The sequence below is a fragment of the Sminthopsis crassicaudata genome, chromosome 2 (genome assembly GCF_048593235.1).
Source record: "Sminthopsis crassicaudata isolate SCR6 chromosome 2, ASM4859323v1, whole genome shotgun sequence".
Classification (NCBI taxonomy): domain Eukaryota; kingdom Metazoa; phylum Chordata; class Mammalia; order Dasyuromorphia; family Dasyuridae; genus Sminthopsis; species Sminthopsis crassicaudata.
The window spans coordinates 132,805,784-132,824,609 of NC_133618.1; the positions used below are offsets into that span (position 1 = coordinate 132,805,784).

An 18,826-nucleotide genomic window follows, 5' to 3' on the forward strand; every position below is an offset into this window, starting at 1 on the left:
TGAGGCAATAGGGATTAAGGGTCTTGCCTAGAGTCACATAGATAGGAAGTATTAAGTACCTGAGGCATTTGAACTCAGGTCCTCCTGACTTTAGGGGGCTGTCCTGCTCTATCCATCTAGCTGCCCCAACCTCCATATATTTAAATGAAACTACTCTCACGTTGGAAATCAATCTCTTCTTTTCTCTATCTTTTTGAACCTCTCTCTTTAAAGCTCTATTCCACTGTTTTAACCATGAAACTTCTCCCTATCTCCCCAGAGGTTATGTTTTTTTTCCCCCTCTTCAAATTATCCCATATATTTACTTAGTTGAATACATTTTTTATGACAGCAGTTAGATGGCATAAAAATATATGTAATATAGTTGTTTTTAGTCATTTGGAAAGTATTAAGAAATCTGATCAACCATGACTCCAGAGGATGAATAATAAAGTATGTTATCACCTATCAATAGATGGGTAATGGATCTAAGATGTAGAATGAGACAAAAATAGCAAATGTGTAGATCTGTTTTGATTGATTATTTTTATACTAATGTATTGCAAGGATTGTGTTTTTCCCCTTTAACTGGAGAGGAAGGATTGAAAAGGGAAGGGAGAACTAAAAATAGTTTGTCTCCACCATCCCTAACCCTTTGTATGAAATAAAGGACAATTGAGATAAACACAAACAAGCAATATGACTTTATATGTATTGAATTTGTTATATACTTTTTTAAAAAAATGAAAATGTAGATCTTTGGTCTAAGAGTGACAAAATGAACTTCCTTTTACTACTACTTTGGCTAGATTATTAAACAAGGAGATTAAATTCTCCACATATGTCTCTCTCAAACTTTTTAAAATATCTCAGGTATGATGCCTACCTAAGGCAATTTGGAGGAAAAAAGGCAGAGACAAAGTCTGGAAATAGCTATCTCCTATGTGGTTCTTCACCTAGACAGACACCTTTCCTGAGAATCTAAGATTTTAACTTTCCTCAACCTAAAAGTTGGATTCAAAAAGGTGACAAGATGAACAAAAAAGAAGAGAAACTTCTACAAGTAACCTAAATTAGAGAATGGACCAGAGCCACAAGACTGCATCAGATGTATCAAGAGGAAGAGAGATTTTTTTCCTTTGTCTTTTATCTGTGAGGTCAACCTATCAAAGGGGACTGCCCTCTTTGATTCTTTCAATATTATCAAAGGGGATTTGTCTCCTTGATTTTTACATCGTCTCCCCTCATAAATCCCAAGAAATCCTTGATAAAGTCTTTTGTCTAAAAGATAGTTAAATGACCATTCTTTTTAATAATCTTTTGACCTTGTTAATAAAATGATTAAATTGCCCCAAAACTTTCCAGATTAGTCTACATACCCAAATTACTAGTTTATTTCATTAAGGTTTTGATCTCTTGCTAACTTTTTTTCCCCACTTATTTATTTATTAAGTAAGCTTAAAAAAACAAACAAACAAAAAAAACTAGTTAATATGCCTCCAATACTTCTCATAAATAAATGATAGTTTCCCTATGAAAAAAAAAAAAAAAAAAAAAAAAAGGAAAATGTAAATACAAGACATGTTTTCCTACACAACTCATTTTTCTGTTCTACTGTATTCACAGAAATGTTCTTTTTTTAAATGATTACTAAATTCAGATCTGGAAAAATAGTTAAAATTTTAAGTCTTATCATTTAGTGAATTATAAACTGAATAAGAAGAGATATATCGTATGATAAATCAATCATTTATTTAGTACATATGTACAAAGTATAGTGCTACTGATGAGGGGAGCTCCAAAACACTTTCTCTTTCTCTCTGACTTCTGGGTGAGCCATAAGGTGAAGGCCTTGGGAAATTCCTTGAAGGAGAGATTCTCCTTGAACCTTGCCTCTGTAAAGGACCCACTCGGAGGGAATCAGGATAAACAGCTTCATTCTATTAACCTGAGAGACAGGTACCTGCCCCCCCCCCCCAACTGATAAAGCTCACTCCTGATTAAATTAAAGATCAGTCTAAAAGACACTCATTTAATTCTAATATTCTCTATTCTAATTCCAGCTCAAGCCACCCAGCCTCCATATCAAGAGCAAATCCCAGGTTGTAGCCAAGGCCTTGATTATAAAATGAGCCAACTTGGGGCTCAGTCCTTGCAGAGGACCTAATATGTCAAGGAACCTCTCTTCCCCCCTGGCATAGCAGCAACCCTCTGACTGCTGAAATGATATTCTCTTTCAGCATTACCCTCTCTTTTAACTTCCTCACCTATTTCCTTAACAAGACTTTATACCTCTCTGTTGGGACTTCTCTATGAGAGGCTTTACTTCTCTGTCAGGACTCCTCTACTAGAAACTTTATTTCTCTGTCAGACCTTGCCCCTAAGGAATTCAGTCTTTCTATTCATGCATAGCAAAGGCTGACTTCCCAATGCCAGTAATAAACTTCTTTTACCAGTCTAGCTTTTCAGGTTTGTAAATTCCTTTACGAAGGATCTCTGTGCCTCCCGAAGGGGTTCCCACAATTCCCTACCCTGTGCCGAACTGCAGGGGGACTCCAAGTCTTTAGCCTCTTCATTTGGTTCCTTGAACCCCAAACCTGCCACTAACCTCATCTTTTAACTCCCTGATCACCAGGAACCATAATCTCATCATTTGGTTCTCTGACTGGGAACCCCGATATCTAAACCTCATCACTACTGATTATTAAATAATGCTAACTTTCATTCTGTATAATGTTTTGTGAATAATATAAGTATAAAATTTCAAAAACATTAGAAATTACTGAGACTTTTAAGTTAAAAAGCATGTACTTACTTACTTGCTAGAACTCTTCTCCTTAATCAGCCGGAATCAGGCTAATCAAAAGTCTTTATTCTAGGTCTCTAGAGGTCGAAGTCAGGGGATTAAATCTAGTAATCTCCACACCACCTTCCTCTCTCCCTACCGCCAGGGGAATGCCCCAATTTCTTCCTCCTACTTCACCCACGTCACTTCCCCCTCTTTGTCCCACTAATCAAGTCAGCACAGAACAGCTGGGGAGGATCAACCTTCAATCAAGTTAATAGAGAACTGTCCAATTGGCAATTAGTCTCACGTGCTCCATTATCCAAGTGCATTTGCTCAGTTCTAGCCCTTTACACTTACTAATTGTGTAAACCGGGGAAAGCTACCTATCTACCTCAGATTCCTCAACTGTATAATGGGAATAGGATCACAGCAAAAATCAAATGAGATAAATCCATAAAGCCCTTAGGCACAGTGTCTGACACATAGCAGATATTCTATATTATAAATGCTATTCCCTTCCCTTTGGAAGTATAAATAAGAACAGAAAATGCACTTTTAAAATCCTTGACAAATTTACAGCTGGAAAGATTTTATTTTGTGATCCTTTGGAGAAGTTATGCTTCCATTGCAGTACTCCCAACTTTTAAGTTCAAAGACCATTTCATTAGCTGTATAAACTTCAACTACCCTACTGGCTCCCCTTTGCTCTTAGTGGGAGGGGAAAAAATACTTTATTTCCTCTTAAAAGGAATCCCTTTTGACACACTATAGACGCTGATCCTTACCTCTCTCTTTTTTTTTTGGGGGGGGGGAAGAGGAAGAGTAGGAAGGCACCAGAGTCACTTCCTTACTATGTCTCTCTTCATGTTTCCCCTTTCCTGGTTTCTTCCTATATCCTCTTGACTATAGGACCATAACTTAAGAAATGTTAAGATCTCCTTTTGTTTTTCAATCCTAGGTTGCAATTACTATTGTATAGTTATTTTGTATACAGCTATATTTTGTCCTCAAGAAGTGAACAACCAGCAGGTTCTTTCTTCCTTCTCCCTCAACTCCCCAAACATCATATTTTGATTTTTTCCCTCTTAGTCTTGGGTATCAATTTCATCTATATGAAGTATAATCTGTCTTTACATCCCTGACCAGCCAGTGACCTGATCTGTGAAGAACAGATTTTTTCAGAACTTCCTTAAGAATTATTTGCACTCAGAGGGAGACTGTAGGGACTGAGTGTAGATAACAACATAGTATTTTCATTCTTTTTTGTTATTGTGTTGCTTATATTTTGTTTTCTTTCTCATTTTTTCTTTTTTTGACCTGATTTTTTTTTTTAATGTAGCATGATAATTGTGGGAAAATACATAGAAGAATTGCATATTTTTAACATATATATGATTACTTGCCATTTAGGGAAGGGGAGTGTGGAAAGGGGGGAAAAAATTTGGAATACAAGGTTTTGCCAAAGTGAATGTTGAAAATATTATATATATATTTTGAAAATAAAAGCTTTGATTAAAAAAAAGATTTCTTCTTTAGTGTTCCCACTGACAATTATCTACTTAAGATAAAAAGAAAGGTGAAAAATAAACATTCCTTTCTCTTTATTCAGTTCAACTTTTTTTTTGTTGTTTGTTTTGGGGGGAGAACAGAGAATTCAGATAAAAATGATTCTTTCATCAGGAATAGAATAAAGTTTGGGTTTCCTCTATTATTAAAATATACAAATATCTCTTAAGGATTAGCTGTTATTATTCCAGAAGAGAAGAACAAATCTCTCTAGTCTTTGAAAATAGCTCTGGAAACCATGATTGGAATAAACAAACACTAATACAATTCATAATACAAAGTGGCAATATAATACTTTTATGTGTACAATCAGTATACTGGGGAAATAAAAGAAAAGGTTGAGGATCTTTTCTTAGGATATTCGAGAAAATACAAACTTAGAGACTGCAACTAAGAGGAATTATTTTTTTTCTAATTCTTCAATCAAGAGATTGTAGTAAAGTGGCAAGGGGGCTTTGGAGAATAAGACATGAATTACAGCATCTACTGACAGGACAAAACAAAAGAAGATAAACAGCTAAAACTAAAACTCATATGTGTCATATTGAAAATACCTATTTTAAAATGAAAGTCCTAATTCTGATAATAAAAACTCAAGTGACAGTAACTCTTTTCCATTTATTTATGAATAAGAAATAAGCTGACTGACCTTTTCCTGGTTACAATCATAATATCAGGCTTTTGCAATACCTAGTCTTCAATAAAATGAAAAAATAATGAATTTAAGTAAAAATCTCAATGGGGAAAGTAAGGAAGACAAAACAACTTTTAGTTGAAAATAAAGTTTTTATTCAGGCTGAGGTCAAAAACTGATCTGACTGTACTCTGATAAAAGCTGATTACAGGTTTCAAGTAAGGATCTCAATCTTGATTTCTATTTTTAATTATAATAAGCAGTCAACAGATTAATATAAGTTGAAGTGTCCTTAGCAGAGAAAGATAAGATCTGGACCTATGATTTCACTGGTATAGAAAATTGCCCAATGAAGAAATTTCTTCTATTCCTAAAAATCATAGCTTCCTAAATAAAAAAATATTGAGAATTATGATAGCCTTTAACGTTTACATAGTACTTCCTATGTGTTAAAGGAAGCTAAATGGCTCAGAGTCTAAAGTAAGGAAGGCCCGACAAATCTGGCTTCAGAAAATTTATTAGCTGTGTGACCTTGAGCAAGTCTTCCAAACTCTGCCTGAATCTGGGCAGCTAAGTAGCTTGAATAGAACAGAGAAATGGATCTGGAGTCAGGAAGACCAGAGTTCAAATTTTACCTTAACCACTAATTAGGCAAATCACTGAACCCTGTGTGACTGTTTCCTCATCTGTAAAATAATCAGAAAGAGAAGGCAAACTAAGTCAGTATCTTTGCCAAGAAAACCCCACAGACAGCATAGGCAGGCTATTGTCCATAGAGTCATGAAAAGTTGGGCACAATGTGCTAGATACTGTGAAAAGCACTTTACAATTATCTCATTTGATGCTCACACCAAATATTTTCATTTTATTTTATTATGCTTTACAAATATTCTCTCATTTGTAAATGGAAATAATAACAACTAACATTTATATGCCAGGCAGTGGGCTAAACACTTGACAACTACGATCTCATTTGGTTCTCACAACTACTCTAGGAGATAGGTGCTATTATTATCCCCATTTTGTGAATGAGGAAAATAAGGCAAACAAAAGTTAAATGACTTGCCCAGTGGCATATACCTAATAAGTGTCTGAAGCTAGGGTTAAGAACTTGGGTTTTCCTGACTCCAAATCTAATGCTCTATCTACTATGCCATCTAGGTACCTCAATTCAAATGATAACATTAATAATTCTGAAAATGTCACATAATATTAATACGTCCAATTATAGACAATTAACTTGAAATCTATTATTTTCATTCAAGTATTCCTAATTCATTCATCATTAAGCTACTGTAAAAAATAGCCTGAAATGATACAAAATATAAAATTTCACTGAGTTAAATTTATCATGATCCTCAGGACTACCTCAATGTGTGGATAGGTGCTTTAGGTATTACAAGATTATTTTACAAGATAAATAAATTTATATGATATATATATGATAGATAGCCTCTAGAAAGTGCTTTAAGGTACTTTACATACAAAATCTCATCATCTGGTCCTACATAACATTCCATGGTCTTCGATGTATAGTACTTTGTAATTTTCAAGGTGTTCTGTAAATTTTGGCAACGAGTTACAGTTGGAAATTTCCAAAGAAAGATTTTTTTCTATATGTTTAAGGGGATTGCACATATTTAAGCTATATCAAGACTGCTTACTCTCTTGGGGAGGAAGGGAGAAAAACTTGGAACTCAAAATCTTGCAAAAATGAATGTTGAAAACTATATTTTTATTTGGAAAAAAAATAATACTGAAAAGAAGAAAAAAAATTCCTCCTTCAAGAAACAAGGTTTATCTCTCTTATAATCTTATTTTCATGCCTATTTCAAGTTCCTGGATTAATGAAAGGTTTATTATTTAATTTTTTCCTGTATTAATATGTTGTTTCCTGTCCACAGAAGTGATGTCCCTGTCAAAAATTTCCTTGAATCAACTACTACTGAATCTAGGTTGAGTCAAGCCAATTTCAATCCTCTGAGAAATAACATAAACACCAATTCTGCGATCCCATCTCCTTCTAGTAATCCTTTCTCCCACCCCAAAAATATATATATACGGAACACTTCTTTAATTAATAACCTAAAGAAATAAGTTCTAAAACACAAGCTCTACTGTTATTATGTTTTATAAATTGAGCATGCCGATTTAAGAATAGAAAAAATCTACAAGGTAGACACTTAAAAAATTATTTAGGACAGTCCAAAAATATTTCAATTTAATTCAACCAATATTTATGGAATGTCTATTTCATATGCAAGGAACCTTGCATATAATATTAATAACACTAACCAACCTCAGTATACTCTCCATTCATTTATACCCACCTGTCGACCCAGATGTTGTTTCAGGAGATGATACATTCTGAGTTGCTTTTTCATTTCTCTGGTTTGGTGTAGAAATGATAAGTTTGTCTTGTCCCCTGACACTTATTTCCGTTTTGTTACCAACTCCCTTTAAAATAAGCCAGATTAAAAACTAGATGATTACCAGGCAAAAGTGATCAATTACAAATATATTTTAGAATAATTATAATCATTGTTTCATAATACTATGCCACCCCTCATTCTAAGTATCTTATTAACTCATTAATATAAAATTAGTAAGAGGTACTGACTACATTACTATTTAATGGCTCAGGCAGAGAGAGAAGAAAAATACCTAGCAAAAGACATAAAATATCTTTGAATTTAGATGCTCTCTCCCTACATTAAATTAAAATGAGAAGAGCTCCAGTCACTTTCATCTGGTAAGTACCAACATGGGAAATACAAAAGACTTACTCAGAGCAAAATAGCTTTTTTATGGTTGTCCCCAAACAATTCTCATAGCTACCAACAGATAAAGTTGATGAGTATTTGAGTATTTCCAAGTTGTGGACAGAGAGCATATTTGTAAAGGCAAGTCTTATTTTAAGAAAACCTGACACTCAAAATTCCCAACAAATCATAAATTAAAAGGTGACCCTTTTATTGAAAGTTTCCTTAAAAAAAAAAAAAAAAAAAAAAAAAAAGATTTGATTCCAATTTCTTTTAATTGATAAATATAAGTTAAAGTCATATAAAGCCTTTAAAGAATTAATCTACTGTATAGAAGTACAATTATATCTAGATAGTCCTGTAAAATAACAAAAGAATTTATTTAAAATACATATCTGTGCATTATTGCCAAATCTTTTCATCAATTCAGATATAGGCTTGGATCATACATTTTGAGGGAGATGAATTGTTTTAAGGCTAGAGGATGGCAACTACTAAGCCAAACTAGCCAATTAGTGAAGATACATAAGGATGTGGATTGCATGAAGGCTCCTTCTTGTGCATCACTTACAATTTAGCAACTATAGAGTTAACAATTCTAGATAAATACAGTACAAAAACTCCTTAGAAATACTCCTACTTATTGTGAACTACAGTAAATGAATATTTCTTGCACTTCTCTGACCCAAAGAGGCCAATCAAACTGACTAAATAGTTTGTAAATGGTTGATCAAAATCAAAGACCTAATAATGGTATTAAAGTGGCTTTAAAATAATTTTTTATTCCTATAATTAGCAATACATGATTTAATAATAATGATCCTATGTAACTATTATGATGACCATACAGGTCACAAAACAAGCAAAGGAGATAGGTTCTTTCATAACTATAGAGAGCTAAAATCTTTCTCAGCCACAAATGTCAACATTAATTTGTTGCATATGGGAATAAAAAGAAAAAAATAAAACAAACCCTTTCCCCAAGGAAATTCTAGCCTAAATTTCTTTAGGCCCAGATAGACCAAGCTACATTTTAGATATCTATAAGCCAAACAAACAAAAAGATCAAACAAACCACAAACAAAAGAAAAACTAGACTCTGGGAGGATACCTTTGTTGAATACACAAACTGATCGATGAATTTCCCATCTCCCGCAGCATTCTGAAGAGCAAATACTTGTTCAATTTTCACAACTGGAGACATGTTGCACTTCTGCAGATCCAGGCTGCCTTTGTGCATTGTAATGGAAGCTGGTAAAGATTTCCTTGCTGCTGCTGTTTTCCATGCTATTTTAACAGGGGGTGGCTCTTCCTCTTCCACACTTGTATGGCGTCTCTGGCTGTGTCTCCGGATCTCAGTACTTGACAGTGAAGAAGCTGCCTCCCCTGCATTGCTCTGTTCTGGCTGAGTGTTCAGTACTGTTTTAGGTCTCCGGTTCTTTTTCACTTCTGTTTTGGAGGCAGCACTCTTTTTTGCTTGAGATAAAACTTCCTCGGGCTGTTTGTCAACATAGATGAAAGTATATTGTTCTATTCTTTCTTCTCGGGTCATCTTCAATGCTTTTTCCGCATGGGCAATGCCAATATCCCACTGGGCCCTCTCCCGCTGAGGTCGGGGTTTCCGAATCTTTAAAAAAGAAGTAGGCAGATTGAATCAGTCAGCCATATCTTAGATGCTCCAAAACTGGTTATACATTTTAAAAGCATATAACTCCCAAGTAACAAAAACAGAGTCCTAACTATAGTCTTTTTAAATAACTGAGCTAAAAACAAATGAAATGGTACACACACGCACACATGTGTATAACAATGAAAGAGAAAAATGAGGACAATGACTTTAGGTGGCTAGATGAATATCAAAAAAGGAAATCACCCCCAACCCCCAAGGGATAGAATTATACTTCTCTTACTGATTGAAGAAAGGAATTAGGACAAAGTAGCATAAGATCTTTATTCTTTATCAGCAGCAGTATTTATTAAGAACCTATTTGGCATTATTCATACAAATATAATAATGAAACAATCCCTGACTTCAAGAAACTTATATTCATATTCTACTAAGCAGTGGTTTTGAACCCAAGGATGGGAATGGGGCCACAATAGAATTCAAGGGAACTATAGTTATAGATGGGAAAAAAATTAAATCTTTATTTCCACTACACTCTCACTGAAATACAGCTTTTGATTCAATTATAAATGTAATCATTTTAAAAAGGGATTCATAGATATCATCAGATTTTCAAAAGAGCACACAGATACAAAACATATTAAGAACTCCCTTGTACCAAGAGAATATAATATGGTCACAAGTAAATATGGGATAACTGGCTTAATCTATATTGTGGCACTTAATAAATGATTAACCCAGCCATCCCCAAAAGGGGGTGGTCAAAAGTTAAGAAGATCCATGGGAATCAGGAAAATCCTTGTTAAAGGACAGAACTTTGAATTGTACTGAAAAGAGCCAGGGATTCCAAGATGCAAAGTTAAGGAAGGAAAGGACAAAGTTAAGGAAGGAACAGATAAATCCTAAGGAGCTGCTGGATTCACATATCAAGTTATCAATGAACAAGTATTTATTAAGTGCCTGCTATATGTCAGGCACTGCTAAGGCACTGGGGAATAAGTGCAAAGAATGATACAATCTTTACTTGAAATGAGCATGCATTCTAATGGGGAGATAAAAAATGTATACATACAACATAAATAAAATGAATAAATATAAAGTCTTTAAAAAGAAGGCAGAATGAGATGGAAGGTTGAAAATATTAGGAATGCTTCATATATAAGATAGTGCTTGAGTGGGAACTGAGACAGAAATGAAGGAGGGGGACTGTATTCCAAGAATGAATGGTCACTGCAAAAGCACAGAGAAGGAAGTAGTATAAGGACAGAGAAGGTTAACTGAGTTAGTTTGCAGAATACAGATTGGACACCATAACAAATGAGACTAGAAAGATAGTTTGGGGTCAGGTTGCCCCAAACTAAAGAGGAGTTTGTATTTTTAATGTATACACAACAGAAAGCCACTGGATGTCACAGAGTAGGAGAGCTGTAGAGTCAAGAGTTGTGCTTAAGGAAAATTACTTTAGCAGCATCATCCAGGATGCTCGAGTGGTCAGGGAGATACTAGGAGACTACTTTGATAATTTAAAAAGTGGCAAGGGCCTAAACAAAGCCAGTGGCTTTGAGACAGAAGGGATACAAAATGATAATGGCAGAAAAGAAGCAAGTAAAGGTGATCCAATAAATAATACAGGTTGAGTTGTATCGCCAAAAAAAAAAAAAAAAAAAAGAACACTACCTATGAGAGTAGTGTCAAATGGTATAAAATGGTATAGAAAGGTCAAGAAGGATAAGGAATGAGAAAAGAACACCATATTAGGTGATTAAAAGATCAATGGTAACTTTGGAGAGAAGGTTCACTTAAATGATGAGATCAGAAACTATACTGAGAAAGTGCTAAAGAGTAGAGTAAGAGAAAAAGTAGAAAATAAGAAGAGAATAAGGCTAGTTTAGATAGCTTTTGATTGAAAAGGGAGAACAATTGCTTCAGGACATAGTTTGACTTAGTGAAGAGATCTTAAAAATGGGGGACACAGGGACATATTTTACACAGCTGTATCAGAGAACTCATTTTCCTTATTTTTAAAAGTTAGATTAAGAATGATCTTTTTAAAAATTAGAACCTTTGGGTTTGAAAATATAATATTTTTAATATGGTTAAATAAAAAATTCTTTTCAGTTTTAAATCTAAAGTGTTTAAAATCAGTAGAATAATAAGGAAATCAAAGTTTTTTTCAAGGAAGCAAAAACTAAGACCATAATGCTTTCTCTAGACTTAGCTTCCTTAGATGGCTGATGGAGAACAAAAACTAGTTGCTTTGTAGTGATAAAAACTCCATGACAAAGCCAGGGAATACTTGGTTTTGATGAAGTATTAATTGGAAGAAAAGTAGAGAAATGAGCAATAGGGAGACATGAAAGCCTTTATTCTTCCAGAATAAAAAACCATGGATCTAGGACAAATTCAACAAAATAGCATTTCAAGGCCATGAAAAGCTCCCAATATGGTAATCTGCCAAAGGAAATCTTTGGAGAAAAACAGTTCTAGTTCAAAAGCTCCTGCTTCCTTTTCTCCTAACAATGAATTTCATCTGGCTACATATCAAATTAGCTGGCAAATAGCACGCTAAAGCAGTACTCTGGGCTAATATGAAGACTATTCCTCTACTCCCCCAAACCCTGCTTCTAGCCACATGGTTAGCTCCAAGAACTTAAAAGAATTGCAATAAAAAAAAAAAAAAAAAAAGGGATGTTGAGGACTTATGAAAAGGTAGATAAAGTAAATCTTTTCAAATGAGGTACAATATTTAGTGATGGGGATTGGGGGAGGGGGAAGAAGAAGAGGGTTAAGACATATTATAACCCTGTGAATGATGAATAAGATAGTATGGTACAATCTAGAATTAAGAGAACTGAGTATGAATCCCAGCTCCAATACTTAGTGCCTGTGTGATCTTGGGCAAGTTCATTTGGTGAACAAGAAAAGGTCAGTTTCCTTATCTGTAAACAAAAGAAATTAGAAGAGATAACCATGAGGTCCTTTCTAGTTTTAAATATTATTACTGCTGTTCACTTGTGTCCAACTCTTTGTGACCCTGTGGATCACAGCACACCAATACTATTCCAAAACATTGGGGTGGTTTGCCATTTCCTTCTCCAATGGATCAAAGCAAATAGAGGTGAAGTATCTTGGCCAGGTGATACAGCTAATGTCTGAGGCTACATTTGAACTCAGGTCTTCCAGACTTGGACTCGGTTCTCTATCTATTGAGCCATCAAGCTTCTATAGATCTAAATATATATCCTATAATTTCCACTTTTAGACTGTTTAATATCTTTTTAGTATTCAGGTTAGTATCCTTATTTCCTTAGAAAAGGAAAATAATTGGAGGTTCTTTAGAGATCATGATGGTAATTCTGCTGGAAATAGTGCTGATTTGCACTGGTGGTTATGCTTTCTTGTTCCACGTCCATTATCACCTCTCACCTAGCTATTACAATGGCTGCCTGACTGGTCCTCCTACCTCAAGTTTCCTCCCACTCCAATCCATCTTCTATACAACTGCCAATGTGATTATCCTTAAGTACAAATCTCACCATTTCTCTCTCCTCAAACTCTAATGGTTTCCTATTTCCCCCTTAGGTTAAACAAACTTTTAATACCCTTCACTACAAGACCCTTACCTTCCTCTCCAGGCTCACTTTGTGGTCCAGCTGAATTGGTCAGCTCTCTATTCATCCTTCATGTCATTGATCTTCCTTCTTAATACCCTGCGTATAATGCCATCCTTCATGAATATAGTGCATTCCCTCCTCACTGTTTCCTCACTGTTCTGCCTCACAGAATACCTCACTTTCTTTAACATGTAGCTAAAGGTACACCCAGAAAAGGAACACTGGAAAATTAGTGTAAACTGTGAGCATTTTTTTTTGTTTTTCTTCCTAGATTATTTTTACCTTCTGAATACAATTCTTCCTTTGGAACAACAACAACAAAATTCGGTTCTGCACATATACATTGTACCTAGGATATACTATAAGATATTTAATATGTATGGGAATGCCTGCCATCTAGGGGAGGAGATGGAGGGAAGGAGGGGAAAAACTCATAACAGAAGGGAGTACAACGGATAAAGTTGTAAAAAAAAAAAAAATTACCTATGCATATGTACTGTAAAAAAAAAATGTTATAATTATAAAATTAAAAAAAAAAAAAAAAAAAAAAAAGATGTAGCTAAAGGTCACTTTTCCTACTTGGTCTTTCCTGATCCCACCAACTGCTAGTGCCCTCCCTAACAATCTTGTACTTATTTTGTACATATTTACCTATGTGTAAATTGCCTCCATCAATAGCATGTGCACTCTTTCAGAACAAAAACTGCTTCATTTTCTGTCTTTGTATTTAAGTGTCCAAATGGACTTAATAAATGTATGACTCGATCAGCTAATTGTTTTTTTTTTTTTTAATTAAAGTTTTTTATTTTCAAAACACATGGACGGATAATTTCTCAACATTGACCCTTGCATAGTCTTGAGTTCCAAATTTTCCCTTCCTTTTCTAGATGGCAAGCAATCCAACATATGTTGTACATGTTAAAATCAGATCAAAAAGGAAGAAAATAAATAAGAAAACAAAATGCAAGTGAACAACAAAAAGAATAAGAATGTTATGCTATGATCCACACTCAGTTCCCATGGTCCTCTCTCTGGTTGTAGATGGCTGTCTTCATCATAAGATCATTGGAACTGGCCTCAATCATCTTATTGTTGGAAAGAGCCATGTCTATCGGAATTGATCATTGTATAATCTTGTTGCTGCCATGTATCTCCTGGTTCTGCTCATTTAATTTAGTATCAGTTCATGTAAGAGTCTCTAGGCTTCTCTGAAATCATCCTGCTGGTCATTTCTTACAGAACAATAATATTCCATAACATTCATATACCACAACTTATTCAGCCATTCTCCAACTGATGTGCATCCACTCAGTTTCCAGTTTCTGGCCACCACAAAAATTCTTGCACATACAGGTCCCTTTCCCTCCTTTAAGATCTCTTTGGAATATAAGCCCAGTAGAAACACTGCTGGGTCAAAGGGTATGCACAGTTTGATAGCCCTTTGGGCACAGTTCCAAATAGCTCTCCAGAATGATTGGATCTGTTCAGAACTCCACCAACAATGTATCAGTGTCCCATTTTCCTCACATCCCCTACAACATTCATCATTATCTTTTCCAGTCATCTTAGCCTATCTGAGAGGTGTGTAGTGGTATTTCAGACTTATCTTAATTTGCATTTCTCTAATCAATAGTGATTTAGAGATCTTTTTCATATGACTAGAAATGGTCTTAATTTCTTCATCCGAAAATTGTCTGTTCATATCCTTTAACCATTTATCAATTGGAGAATAGCTTGAATTCTCGTAAATAAGTCAATTCTCTATATATTTTAGAAATGAGGCCTTTATCAGAACCCTTAATTGTAAAAAACATTTTCCCAATTTATTGATTCCCTTCTAATCTTGTTTGCATTACTTTTGTTTGTGCAAAAACTTTTTAACTTAATATAATCAAAATTATCTATTTGGTGTTCAATTGTGCATTCCAGTTCTTCTTTTGTCACACATTCCATTTTCCTCCATAGATCTGAGAGGTAAACTATTCTATGTTCTTCCAATTTGTTTATAGTAACATTCTTTTATGTCTAGATCATGAACCTATTTCAACCTTATTTTAGTATATGGTGTTAGGTGTAGGTCAATGCCTAGTTTTTTTCCATATTAGTTTCCAATTTTCCCAGTAGTTTTTGTCAAAGTAAATTCTTATCCCCAAAGCTGGGGTCTTTGAGTTTGTCAAACATTAGATTCCTATAGTCATTTACTATTTTGTACTGTGAACTTAATCTATTCCACTGATTGACTATTCTATTTCTTAGCCAATACCAAATGGTTTTGATGACTGCTGCTTTATAATATAGTTTTAGGTCTGGCATAGGTAGGCCACCTTCATTGGCATTTTTTTAAAAAATTACTTCCCTTGAAATTCTTGACTTTTGTTCTTCCAGATGAACTTTGTTATTATTTTTTCTAGATTTGTAAAATAGTTTCTTGGGAGTCTGATTGGCATAGCACTAAATAAGTATATTAATTTAGGTAGTATTGTCATTTTTATTATATTCACTTGGCCTTCCCATGAGCACTTGATATTTTTCCAATTTAGTAGATCTGGCTTTATTTGTGTGGAAAATGTTTGGCACTTATGTTCATATAGTTCCTGATTTTCCCTTGGCAGATAGATTCCCAAATATTTCACATCATAGGCAGTTATTTTGAATTCCTGGTTTAGGTATCAGCACCATTATCTGTGTCATAAAAGGAATTAGGTAGGAGACCTTCTTTCCCTATTTTTTTTTTTTTTAAATTTTAATAGCTTTTATTTACCAGATATACACATGGGTAAATTTTACAACACTGACAATTGCCAAAACTTTTGTTCTAATCCCTGCCTCCCCCTTGGCAGGTTGACCAATACATGTTAACTATGATAGAGTATAAATTAAATACAATATATGTATACATGACCAAACAGTTGTTTTGCTATACAAAAAGAATTGGACTTTGAAATAGTGTACAATTAACCTGTGAAGGAAATCCAAAATGCAGGCGGACAAAATTAGAGGGATTGGAAATTCTATGTAGTCTTTTCCTATTTTTTCAAATAGTTTATATAGTATTGGAATTCATTGTTCTTTAAATGTTTGATAGTATTCACAAGTATTGATCAACTAATCATATACAAATGGGACAAGAGATAGTGAAAGGATGAAATGATAGTTCATCAAAATAAGAGAATAAATATGTTTTTATGTACCTGGAGGTAATAAAAGGAAGTAGAGTTGTTTTTATAGTAATTGCTCTAATAGAAGACAGAAGGGGACTATGATATGACTTAAGTAATAAAGAAATGTACTATATGGTTGGCATTGCTTAGAAAGGATATGAAAAGTAGCTAAAAGAAATAGGTGAGAGGTACAAACACAATGCTCTATATAATTCAAGAGGACAGAAACCAGATCATGCCATTTTCTCTATTTAAGAACCTTTAGGGTCTCTCAGGTACCTTATAGGTAAAAGGGAAACCTTAGTCTGGCATTCAAAACTCCATGATTTGACTCTAGCCTATACTTACAGTTTTATTTCATACATGATTCCCTTGTGTATACTTAATATTTTAGTCAAACAAACCGAACCACTAAACATTTGTTCTCTCTTAAGAGTTTTGTGAAACAAATGATATAATGTATGTAAAGTATCATTTAAATCTTAAAATGTTTGAATCTTAAAGCATTATGTAAATAGGACTATTATTATTATCCTCCATCTCAACATTTCCTCTGTATGTATATCCTCTATTCAACACTAAGCTTAGTGCCTGGAACCAAGTAGATCCTGAATAAATTGACTAATAATCTGGATATTTAATGAGTCTTAGCTACCATGACACTACTTCAGTGATTGCTTCCTTGGTCCTCCTGCCATATTCTTTCCTTCACTGAATTTTCCTAGAGCACTTCTCTGGATCCCTATTTTGCTTTATCACATTTTAATTTGTAGTACTATGTGTACATGTTTAACTTCTGATGGAATGTGAGCAGCAGTATGGTATATAGTAAACACTTAATACATTATTTGTTGACTGACTTATTCTTGGTTTCTCACAGTTATTCCTTCCAGAGTACTTTCTTACCTCGATTACATTTGCTTTATCTCCTCTAAATTCAGGCCATCAAATTTTATCATTTCCTCCTGTCTCTTTTCTAGTTGCTGGTCACTATCTTCGGAACACCTTTCCACATTCCATGATAACTTTGATACTTTATTCATTTTTCTCTACCCTTCAATCTCTTTGAATCTATTTGGTTGGGTTTTTTTTTTTTCATCTAGATTTAACTAGATTTTTAGTTAAACTAGATGATTTGTAGTTTTTTTCTTTCTTTTTTTGCTGAGACAATTGGGATTAAATGACTTGCCCAGGGTCACACAGCTAGGAAGTATTAAGTGTCTGAGGCCAGATTTGAACTCAGGTGCTCCTGACTTCAGGGCTGGTGCTCTATCCACTGCACCACCTAACAGCAAACTAAATGATTTCTTTTCTTTTCTTTTTTCATTATAGCTTTTTATTTACAGAACATATGCTTGGGTAACATTGATGGGTATTAATGGGTAACATTACAACATTATCCCTTGCTCTGTTCCAACTTTTCTCTTCCCTCCCTTCACCCCTCCCCTAGATGTCAGGCAGTCTTATACATGTTAAACATATTAAAATATATCCTAGATATAATATATGTGTGCAGATCCATATGGTTCTCTTATTGCACAAGAATAATTGGATTCAGAAGGTAAAAATAACCTGGGAAGAAAAATGAAGATGCACGTAGTCCACATTCATTTCCCAAAAACTAGATGATTTCTAAAGTCTTCTCTAGTTCTAGATCTAATAAAGTTTATGGTTTTCTTTAGGACACTGTTCCCACTAGTCATTCCTCCTCTTCCATCCTCCTTTGTCCGCTGGCTTGATATTTGTCTACAGAAAGCAAAATAGCCTTCCAAACACCTTCCCTTAAACTTTCTATCTAATATGAATTTCTTCCCTATCTTAGCACTAAAAACAGTTTGCATTCAATGCCTATATTTCATCTTCAAATAATTTTTTTTCTCCCGGGGGGGGGGGGGGGAGGAGAGAGAAGAAGAAAGATATCTGTTATTTTACACATATGGTATAGTGAACAGAAAGCTAGCCAGGAAGTCTTTGATTTAAATCCTACTCTGACATTTATGGATTGTGTTGGGCAATTCATTTTACTTCTTAATACCCTAAGCAGGTCGCTAAGACTATAAATTGAAAAGAAGGTGTAGATTTGTATGGGTAGAGACAATTTATCTGAAAATTTCCTATATCAATGAAATCATAGATAAAATGCTTATCCCAATTTAATTAAAACTACTCTAAGGTAACCAATGAATAAGAAGTCATGAAATCACATTTAATAACTATTTGCTGCTTCTTTGACACTACACTATCTCGACTATTCTACTTTAAGATTATAAATCCTGAAACTGACCTTGGAGGTCACATAGACCTCTAGTTACAGTTAAGAAAGTTAGATGCCCATTACCAGAGATAAAAAATGGAAGAATTGGGATTTAAATCAAGTTCTTGAGACTTCAAATTTAATATTTTCCACTGAACCACTAATCTCTCTGACTCTTATTTGTTATAGAAGAGCTAGAAAAACTTTTCTTTTCTTCTATTGCTACAAATGCAAATTTTTTTTGGGAGGGAGGGGACTCTTTGAGATAGGCCTCCCTGTATCTTCCAGGCTAGAAATACACAGACCACTCAGAAGCCTGATGGTGCTTCTGTAGAGCAGAGAATCTTTGACCTGTTTTTTTTGAAAAGGGCTGGTTTACATCTTAGGCAGTGTGGTGATAGTAGTATATCACCTAAGCCTCCCCAGAAAGGATTAAAGGAG

General features: G+C 34.4%; 1 protein-coding gene across 6 annotated transcripts in view; it reads right to left on the minus strand.

Moving 5' to 3' along the window:
- NSD3 (nuclear receptor binding SET domain protein 3) overlaps nucleotides 1–18,826 on the minus strand; it is a 139,166-nt gene that overhangs the window by 37,120 nt on the left and 83,220 nt on the right. For all 6 annotated transcript variants that reach the window (XM_074287257.1, XM_074287255.1, XM_074287256.1 and 3 more), the window contains 2 exons: nucleotides 8,841–9,356; nucleotides 7,298–7,424 (listed from right to left, as the gene is read on the minus strand). In XM_074287257.1, the coding sequence (XP_074143358.1) occupies nucleotides 7,298–7,424; nucleotides 8,841–9,356 (643 nt within the window). The remainder of the gene's footprint in view (nucleotides 1–7,297; nucleotides 7,425–8,840; nucleotides 9,357–18,826) is intronic.